Source organism: Rattus rattus, chromosome 6 (genome assembly GCF_011064425.1).
Source record: "Rattus rattus isolate New Zealand chromosome 6, Rrattus_CSIRO_v1, whole genome shotgun sequence".
In the NCBI taxonomy this organism is placed as follows: Eukaryota; Metazoa; Chordata; class Mammalia; order Rodentia; family Muridae; genus Rattus; species Rattus rattus.
The window spans coordinates 89,624,666-89,634,885 of record NC_046159.1 but is presented as its reverse complement, the minus strand read 5'-3'; the positions used below and the strand labels follow the sequence as shown (position 1 = coordinate 89,634,885).

At 38.7% G+C, this 10,220-nt stretch overlaps 1 protein-coding gene across 10 annotated transcripts; it reads right to left on the bottom strand.

Annotated features, from left to right (window-relative positions):
* Positions 1-1,094: 1,094 nt before the first annotated feature.
* Positions 1,095-9,860, bottom strand: Hnrnpa2b1 (heterogeneous nuclear ribonucleoprotein A2/B1). 10 transcript variants are annotated; one of them, XR_004388299.1, is made up of 13 exons: positions 9,655-9,825; positions 7,389-7,424; positions 7,181-7,291; positions 6,908-7,054; positions 6,406-6,616; positions 6,197-6,298; positions 6,029-6,109; positions 5,364-5,426; positions 4,586-4,705; positions 4,262-4,384; positions 3,398-3,480; positions 1,910-2,045; positions 1,095-1,418 (listed from the first exon to the last, which is right to left on the bottom strand). XR_004388299.1 is itself a non-coding variant. In XM_032906522.1 (12 exons), the coding sequence occupies exons 1-11, from the start codon at positions 9,658-9,660 to the stop codon at positions 3,419-3,421; spliced, it is 1,062 nt and encodes a 353-aa protein (XP_032762413.1). In that variant the 5' UTR covers positions 9,661-9,825; the 3' UTR covers positions 1,095-1,418; positions 3,398-3,418. The 10 variants fall into 10 exon arrangements, 8 of the variants coding, with proteins under 8 accessions (XP_032762413.1, XP_032762416.1, XP_032762418.1 ...); XR_004388300.1 differs by having other exon boundaries at positions 1,973-2,045; XM_032906522.1 differs by lacking the exon at positions 1,910-2,045.
* Between the last annotated feature and the right edge of the window lie 360 nt (positions 9,861-10,220).

The window sequence follows — 10,220 nt, the reverse complement described above, 5'->3', positions numbered from 1 at the left end:
TGGTGTGTCCTCAATTTTGAGCACAGCTACAAAGCAATTTAGATTTTTGATGTGTCCCTTGGTAAGATCTACCTATTAGTACTCTGGGTCAATTTCACTTATCACATTGCTTTTGATTTTGTGAGCTTAACAGATCCTAGAAGGCAGATTACTGAAGTGACAAAACACTATCAGTTTTTAGACACATTAACTGTTTCACATGATCCAAGCTTATTTCCCAGAGGGCAGTTAAAAAAGTCAACCCAGCTCCAGGGTATGCAAAAGCTGTGTGCAATTTACTCAGATTATAAAGGCTAAAACCTGAATGTTAACTCCACTGATCCATTTTTTTTTTATTTCCTTTAAAGGCTCACAAAGTACCATACCTTACTGTCGCTGCACTTCCTTTTATGACATTGCAATTGGTGCGATGTACACTATTTTAAAGTCCAAAATTAAAGGACTTAATGGCATCAGAGATGGAGGGAGGAGCTGTGTGAACGAGAGACTCAACATGCAGTCTTATTTAAAGCATACCCTTTTAACTCCCAGGGACCTCAACTTCCCAAAGGCTGGGATTAAGGGCATGCACCATACTACCTATTCTTGAATTTGCTAGCCAAAAGCCAGGTTATTTGTAAAGATGGATATACTGTTTACAAGATGTTTAGAGCTCACATTTATTAGACATTGACTTACCTGTATACATTGCCTCATTTTCTCAAGTAAATGAGGTTAACCGCTTATTGATTTGTTTTAAATCAATCCCCCATTTTACTTAAACCACACCACTGCTATTCATTCACAATTGAAACAGAACTCATGCTTTGCTGTTCTGCAAATGCTTAACAGTAAAGTACCTGGTTAAAATCCAGTTTCAAATGCCACCATTAATGTTCAACCTGAAAGTTGTAGTTGTGCACAATTCACAGGAAGGTGTTTTGTTAGATAGCAAACAATGCCCATTAATTTCTTGTGTCTATTAATATAGAATGAAAACTATAAATGTGTAGTTCTATGCAAAACTAATCTAATATTTAAAGTAGTGACGATCTTGTAGACAACTGATGTCGATACAACAAGATTCACACTTATGTGTAAGCACTACACCATACTTTGGTTACAAAAGTATTTATTTTATAAAACTTGTATTTAAAATAGAGCTTATCTGTCTACTCACAAATCCTAATTTAAAACATAACACATTATCCTTAGCTAATCTGATGTTACCCTTTACAATCAACACTCATTTTTGTAATTTTATTAAGAACCTGTACTAAATGAAGTTTTTAATCAGAAAACATTCCCTTTTATCTTAAAAGTGCTTCTTAAATGAAGGCACCAACAAGAACTACTTTCAGATGGTACAGAATTTCTTATTTCTTGAAGACTCTGTGGTTGACCACTTCTTCATTAGTTACCTGCAGCAAGACACCTTCCTGCCAAAGGAAAAAAAAAGTATCTGAAGAAGTTTATCATGTTTGTCCAAAGAACCTAAGTAACTTCAGTGGTGGTTTTAGGATTAAAGCAGACTCACTGATGTGTATACGCCCTGAATATCACATTTCTGGAAAGGCAGTAAAGCCTAGAAATCAGAGGGCGGGCGGTTTTAGGAAATTTCAATAGCCAACCTACAACATTTTAGGGCAGGATAATGGGCAAAAATTACTACCACACTTTAACCCAATTATTTAGTACAGGGTACATAAAGGGTTTTGTTGCTGCTGTTGCACAGAAATTTCTACTGTCCTTAACCTATCAGACTCATCCCTGACAAGCATGTAAAGTTGGAACCATAAAGTAATAAACACAATGCCTTTAAATGCCTAGTTGACTCAAACTGCTTGAACCAGGATAGGTGAATGAATACACAAGGGTGGAATGATAGGTAAATCTCATTTATTGAACTTGCAGCCTAACTTTTACCTACCATTTTACTACCAACACCACTGAAGGAAGCAAGAAAAGCTTTATTAATGATCACTTGGCTTGCCTCAGCTGTTGAAATGAAGCACTTTACAGTCTTTGTGGCAGCAGAATATACTTGTCCATGGTTCATATCAATGCTAAAATTCCAGCAGGGAAAAAAATGATATGTTAAGCACCTGAATCTTCATGGAGAGGGAGGGGGTGAGAAAGAAGGAAAAAAAGGGAAAACAACCAAAATAATTTAAGTAAATGACAGATTGGAAAACAGGGTTTATAAAATTATCTTCTTGAGTTTATTGTTAAACTCAATTTATAAGCTATGTTAAACTACATAAGAACTATACTGAAAAGACCATTGAAGAGTTTATTAGTTTATCTTTTAAGGGAGGAAAATTAAGAAAGAAAAAGTAAATAAGTTCTTACCTAAAGAAGTTTAACTGAAGCTTAGAACTACTTTGCTCTACACCCTCAGCTCTCGTTGGCATTCTTATCAACTACTGTAGTTAAAGCTTTGTAGATACAGCACAGTTTTTTAAGACTGGCTGAGCTTAGTCGTCAAGAGTTCTCTTGTACTAGACCTGTGTCCCTGAAGAGTACCTCGCTGGGGTTATTTCCTTTCCTTGCATTGAAGAAGCAGCATCTAAAAGATCTAAAAAGGTGTTTCTCCTTGCAGAGATATCCCTTAAGTTAACTAGGTAATTTATTCCTGATGAATTTCAGACAACACACTTAAATCTGACCAGCATTTTTATCTTACACAAATACAACAACAGCTTTGCAATGGACCTTAATTATACTACCCACTCCTTAACTTATTTAAAATAAAAAGTCTATAATTACACAATTTCCTTTAGAATTATTTTATTAAATCATAAATGTACAACAGCTTCTTAACTCTACACACGCACTTAAATTTTTAAAGGAAAAACGTTATGTCTTATTACACCATGATCCTGGCTAATAGCTTTTCAAAACTTTTTGAGAAAAATCTTAAAAAAGGTTTCACATGTCACCTGAAACTTACAAATTTAACATTATCAAAGAAGGAATGCTTCTACACTCTTACAAAGACCACTAGAAAGAAACAACAATTAAAAAGCTAAGAAACTGTCTCAAAGGCATTTTTTTACAATCCTTCCTCCACAGTAAGGTATTAAATAATCCAATCCATTCACAAAATGGCTCTCTGCATCTGCTCTGGTGTCTTCTGCCATATCACTGCATATTTATGCATGACTGAGATAAGAGTTTCCTTAACATTGTTATTTCGATAACCTGAAGCTGTTCTGTTACCTCTGGGCTCTCATCCTCTCCTATTTATACAGTGAAGCCTGTTTCAACAGAAGTAAAGAGTAAAAAAAAATAGGTTATGAAATTATCCATCTAACCAGATTTTAAGGAAAGATAACATGATCCTAAAATTGCTTTTTTACTCCTGCAGCTAGTTCTCCCAAGATAATAATAATTGTAAAACTCAAAAACTACTTACCCATGGTAAGTAGGAAGAAGCTCAATATCGGCTCCTTCCACCATAGCCCCCACTTCCTCCACTTCCTCCAGGACCATAGTTCCCTACAATGATTCAAACAAAAATGCAGGCTTAGAACACATATAAATCTGAGGGTCTGTATACATGTTTTTCTTATCCTGGAAACCAAGTTCTCCTTCAGTCTTGTGACTGTCCATAATAGACCTGGCTGCCCCACAATGTAAAGTGATCCTACTCCTTTTGATCCCTCGGATTATAGGCATATAAAAAAATGTGATACCATCTCTCTACGTCTATTATCTTCAAACACAAGCAGCTTAGTAAGATGGATCCAGTCTTCAAATCATAAAGAATTGTTTTTAAAAAAAGCTCCTTTAAGAAGCTAAATGCAGGGGTTGGGGATTTAGCTCAGTGGTAGAGCGCTTGCCTAGGAAGCGCAAGGCCCTGGGTTCGATCCCCAGCTCCGAAAAAAAGAACCAAAAAAAAAAAGAAGCTAAATGCAGAGTATTATATTGGAGACATGGTTTCACATGAAGGACAAGACTTTGAAAACGTGACCTTTCTGCCTCCATTTCCCCATTGTAAGGATTATTGGCAGTAATAATTGTTACTTAAATTCAAGAGATAATCACCTAATTCTGCGTGGTAGAAAGCCCAGTCCTACATAGAGACCCTGGTTCTAAGCAATGTATGCCCCAACTCATACTCCCAACAAAAATGTATATTACCTAACATTTACATAAGGATACCTACCCTCCCATCACAAAGTCAGATTCTCTTCCCATTCTGAGATGAACTCTTTAGACTTCCACTCCACCCCAGTCACAACCATCCAGAAGGATTGCCTATCATTTACTAAATTACCTCCACCATATGGTCCTCCCATGTTCCTGCTACCACCAAAGTTTCCACTCTTCATTGGACCGTAGTTAGAAGGTTGCTGGTTATAATTTCCAAAATCATTGTAATTTCCACTTCCATAATTTCCTGTAAAAGAATTGAAATACCAGCTAACCTCTGAATACAAGCATTGAAGAAAAACTTTCTGAATACAAATTTTCTCTAAGACATGAAAGTACACAATACCTAACTACAATCCTACAATTTAAAGTATCTAATCGACAATAAAATAAATGTCATTAATTCTAATCCAAATTCCAACATAAAGGTTGTAGATGAATTTATTACCTCCTCCATAGTTGTCATAACCACCTCCGTAGCCCCCACCCTGGTTGCCATATCCAGGTCCTCCACCACCATATCCTCCTCTTCCTCCTCCATAACCAGGGCTACCTCCAAAATTGCCACCTATTATAAAATAAGCCTTTAAGTAATTGCTTAAATTATTCAATTCCATTTGAATTGTCTTTATTACACTCATTTCTGGTTTTTCAAAAACATATTTTATATAAAGTCTATTCTAGAATAGACTCAAAGGCAAGATAAATATCTAATCTTGGGTAAACATGAAGCAACTTAGAGTAACCTTTAATCCCACAAAACTCCTTTGAATCGGTATTTCAAATTCTTATGCTTAATAGTTTTGAGGAAGAAATAAGGGCAGCATACTGGCAAAATTTATAAACTCTGGCAGTCATACCTGCATGTGAAGCCCGCCTGGTGTACATGAAACCCAGGACTACAAAGATAATACCCTTGTATATTAAAAACTTATTATATAAATGCATTGACTTACAATTCCAATATTCTAGCTTTTCTACAAAGCACAGAACTCCCTTATCTAGGTTCAATTAGTTTTTTATGAAATGGAAAACTCAAATTTATGATTTTACACTGTAAAGTAGGTTTAAGGCCAACTTTGCTTAGTTACAAAACTCATCTTTAAAAGCCAATTGACCACTACCTCTAAGCACTTTGATAGGCAAAAGTGATATATAAACCAAACACCAAATTCAATGTTATTATGCGTATTAAGATAGAGAAATCATAATCAATGAACACTAACCTCCAGGTCCTCCTCCATACCCATTATAGCCATCCCCAAATCCACGTCCACTTCCATATCCATCTGTTTAAAGAAAGTAAGAATTACACTTAATTTTTCTCCCCACTAATATCGCAGAATGAGGATGGCTAGAAATCTCACTAGTTTATATTGGTTGGGGGACAGGTGGTACAAAGTCAAAGCCTTGATTGAATTCAAAGTACTTTAATGTGTGCCTCTTGTTACCAATTATTGAATTTACAGTCATCTTGTCTGGTTTTCAGGTGCTAGGATTCATTCAACCTTTGGCTATGTGTTCACCATGTGTAACCTATATGCAACTCATTTTCCATGCATGTAAGCACCTAGTTGATGGATTTCTGTGATGCTTTAGGACCCTGCTACTTCTGGGTTTTTTCAAAGTCTTACTTATATCCCATACAGCTTTAACTTTTAAACTTATGTGTTCACTGAATAAGCATGTGAGTACATATATGAACCAGTGTACATGGTGGTCAAAGGACATTTTCACTGTGTCAGAGTACAGGGTCTGTCCTCTCCTTTCTTCCTCTACACTATACACTTCATGCTGAAGGCAAATTCTATTGAGTTTATCTCACTGAAGCCCTTCTATTCATAAAGCAAGTATATCACATCCTTCAAAAGCTCTCCAAACAGAAACTTACCAGAACCCCCCCTAAAGTTGCTTCCTGGTCCTGGTCCAAAATTGCCACCGCCACCTCGAGAATCTCCAAAACCAAAGTTTCCTAGGACATTATATTCTGATTAGTAGCAAGAATGCAGACAAATAATCACATACACACACACACACATATATATATACAAATAGTTACCTCCTCTTCCACTCCTAGAACTTTGGACTTCCTGCATTTCTTGTCTAGACAATGCCTTTCTAACTTCTGCATTGTGACCATTTATGGTGTGATATTTCTGCACTGGAATAAAAACAATGACAATTTGTCAATGCCAACAGTAAGCAATTTTTAGTTAATGTACCCAGTATTTTTTTATACAACCACACCTCACGTGCCTAGACACTTACAGACAATCTTATCCACAGGATCATGGTCATCAAAGGTAACAAAGCCAAAGCCTCTTTTTTTTCCAGACTGCCTATCAGTAATTATTTCAATAGTATCAATTTTTCCATATTCTTCAAAGTAATCTCTAAGGTGATGCTCCTCAGTATCTTCCTTAATTCCACCCACGAACAGTTTCTTCACAGTCACATGGGCTCCTGGTTTCCCAGACTCCTACAATAAATACAAAGTTAAATTCTGACAGAAAAAACCTTGACTACATCTTACATGTCCATCTTCAAGTTCTCCAGATATTACGATAGGTTTAAAGAGGTTTGTATTGAAAAACATGTACAAAAAATGCACAATATAAAAAGAAATGAGAGGGGTTGGGGATTTGGCTCAGTGGTAGAGCGCTTGCCTAGGAAGCACAAGGTCCTGGGTTCGATCCCCAGCTCCGAAAAAAAAAAAAAAAAAAAAAAAAAAAAAAAAGAAATGAGATCAATGTGCTTAGGTTTTCCTTACCTCTCTTGCCACAGCACGTTTTGGCTCAACCACCCTGCCATCAATGGAATGAGGCCTTGCAGCCATGGCAGCATCAACCTCAGCCATAGATGAGAAAGTTACAAAGCCAAATCCTCTTGATCTTTTGCTTGCAGGATCCCGCATAACCTTTAAATTCAAAAGATAATTCATTGTATTAGGAACTAAAAATATCAAGTAGAATGTTTTAATACTGATTTTATTCCATATACTATTCACTTAAAAAAAAAAAAAAGACTTTCAGAGTTAACGTACCACACAGTCTGTGAGCTTTCCCCATTGCTCGTAGTAGTTTCTCAAACTTTCTTCTGTGGTTTCAAAGCTTAAGCCACCAATAAAGAGCTTACGGAACTGTTCCTTTTCTCTCTGCAAAGGAAAATACCATTTCAATTTTTATTTACATTTTCTCTTTATATGCAGGAAATTAAATTCTTAAATATGAGGTGACCTGCTGGCAGAGTACCTTTTTCCTCTCCAAAGGAACAGTTTCTAAAGTTTTCTGGGGGGAAAAAAAAAACTTACATCAAATTTAAACCATATGTTAAACTGCATTAGTTGTGTTACACCAAAAATTGTCTGAGCTGAGCTATACAAGTTTCAAAGTCACTAACACTTGGTCTAACTTTTAATTCACATAAATTTTTCTTCACAAAAAAAAAAATTTTTTTTCAGAAAAACCATGCCCAACTCTGAAGTCATTTAAAGGGTATTAAAGAATTCTTTTGAAATTCACTAAATCCTACAACCCAAGCACAGAGTAAATTGTTATTTTTAAATAAAAAAAAAGGCCCTCGCTAATGTTTCTAAAATCACCACTTCCACGACTGAGTTTCTGCAAAGTGGCATATTTGCTTTTCCTTATACTGCCCCCTCTGGTGCAAATTTTGACTACCTCAAGAGAAAAAAATCCTGCAACTCTGAAACAAGCTCCATGAAGAATCCTGAGACTCCAGATATAACTCCCTAAATCTGTGATTTTTGTCTTGTTATCATCAATAACCAAGTTCCAAAAATTGATCAAGATGTTAACAAACTAGGCCATACTCTCCAGAACCTATTATGATTGCACAACAAAATGAAAAAAAAAAAAAAAAAAAACACAAAAAATTCCATTACTTCGTATTGTTCAGCCCAAATCTATTACTTTCTCCAAAATATGCTTAAAAAGCCAATGTTTACTACACTTTTTGTGTTCTAAATTTTAATAGAAATGAACAAAATTGTTTTTTAAATAGTCAAATAACTACATTTCAATCGGTTTCCAAATGGAGTTTTGAGACAATTCTACAAAAATGTTAGTAAATAGATTTTCCTTAATCTAAATCACGAGTATTAAATACACCCAGTTTTCCTATCACTAACAAAAAGCAAAAGCTCATTACTTACCTCGTAGGTTTTTCCAAACTTACCAGACGTCCACTATCGATTATAAACAAGGTTATTTTTTATAAATGTGCTTGGCGTCAAAGAAAATAACCAAGTAGACCCCTTACAACTCAAACTTAAAAGCTTATCAATGTAACGATCCATCATGATTACAAACAAAAAATAAAAATAAAAAAAATCGAATGACCAAGTTCAAATATATTGTGATCTCGAAGTTAGCTTTATAGAGCTAGCACATGGATTATTGTTCGCTGAGCCATGCTGAGTGAAGGCTATGAAAAGTCAGTTATTTCACTTCCTAATTGTGGCCACGTGTTACGGATCCGTTTATTTTACCAACAAACTCTAAGATTTCCTTAAAAAAATGCTCATAATACGAATAATTCCATACAGGAGGATCCTTTCGGGTGATAAAAGTATCCTGCAATAAACGAAAAATCACCCTCCGCTCAAGATAGCGTAAACTCCCTAGGGTCCCTAAGATGAGCGCTCCGATTTTCTACTTTGATTTTCCTACTTCTGTTCAAGCGGCTCACCACTCCACTCGCAAACTTACACTAACTAGGAAAAAAAAAAACGTTCCTTTGCAGCGAGGCAGCCTTCAACTAACTACCCGCCCAGGGTTTGGTTGTACTACGTTATCTTTGGCCTGTTCCAGCGACGCCACCACCCCCACCCCGCTCTATGTGGCTTCAGAACGCAATGGCGCCATTTCATCGAGGGGAAGGCAGCCTTTAGCGATGTGCGCAGGACTCTTTAAGATCCAAGCCCAAAACACTTAAATCCACCTCGAAACGCTATGAAATCATCACAAAATGATGGAAAAATCCCTAGGCATGTCTACGCAGACGAAAAAGAGAGAAGCAAACTCGTAACCCAAAGTGTTGAAAGCAAAATCGCAGCGAGGAAGGAGATGGGAAAATGGCGGACGCCAAATCCGGTTCCCGGGAGGGGGGAGGGGAAGCTTCGCAGAATCACTTCGGGGACCAGTGGGCCCCCGAAACGTTCCGCCACGAACATAACCGGATGCTTAGGCCGCGCACATCGAGAAGAGAAAGCGATGGCCCTCTCCTGCGCTCCTTTAGCGGTACAGCCGCGTCGCAGCGGCCACGTCCCATCCCCCACCCCAGCAAAGGGAAATGGCGCCCGGCGGCTGAGGGCGGGGAAGGCGCTCGGACAATCGGGCCTCCGACAACGACGCCTCAGAAACTCGCCAAGGCCAACTGCCACTCAGTGGCCGCATTCCCTCTGCCGGACCACGGAGGCGGGTGGCCGGTTTCCATTGCGGTGCCTCCGGCCTCACCATGCCCTTTCTAATAACTCATTGATTTCAAACCCGTTACCTCCATCGCGGACTCAGTCGCTTCAGCTCGATTTCCCGCAGCCGAGCGAGAAGAGAAAGACCTCCGCGGACGGACACGCACGGGACTCGTCCTGACGCTGTGGTGAGAGCAGCCGATGGCCAAGAAACTGCGCCGCACGGAGCACCTGCACACGGGACCGGCGCCGCTGCTACTGCCGCTGGAGCCGAGACCGCCGCTTTTCTAGAACCTTCCCCCACTAACGCGTCTCCGCTTACGTCAGGCCGTTACGCAAACGTCCTAACCGCCGCCAATGGCGGGAAGGGCCTACACTCTCCTTACGCCAAGTACGTGCTCCTCCCCCTTTAGGTATAGCGGGACTGGTTTACATGACTTGCGCAACTGGCTTCAGTGAATTGCGGAAGGCTCGTGCTCAGCGTGTTACTACGTCCGGAACTAGGTCCGGCCCCCACCTCCGCGTAGGGAGCCGAGAAACGGTCGCGCAGTTTGAAATTAACGCCGTCGGGAGGGGCTTAGGCTGGAGCTCTGGCGTGCTGCCCTCTCCACCAAAGCGCCCCCTCTGCAGCTACGCCTTTGTCAATCCTGTC

What these genes read in the sequence shown, in the direction of transcription:
- Hnrnpa2b1 (XM_032906522.1), bottom strand. An exon ending in TTCTAGGAGTGGAAGAGGAG is followed by an intron (nt 6,110 to 6,196) that starts GTAACTATTTGT and finishes ATAATGTCCTAG; the next exon opens with GAAACTTTGGTTTTGGAGAT. An exon ending in GGGAGGACCATATGGTGGAG is followed by an intron (nt 3,481 to 4,261) that starts GTAATTTAGTAA and finishes GAATCATTGTAG; the next exon opens with GGAACTATGGTCCTGGAGGA.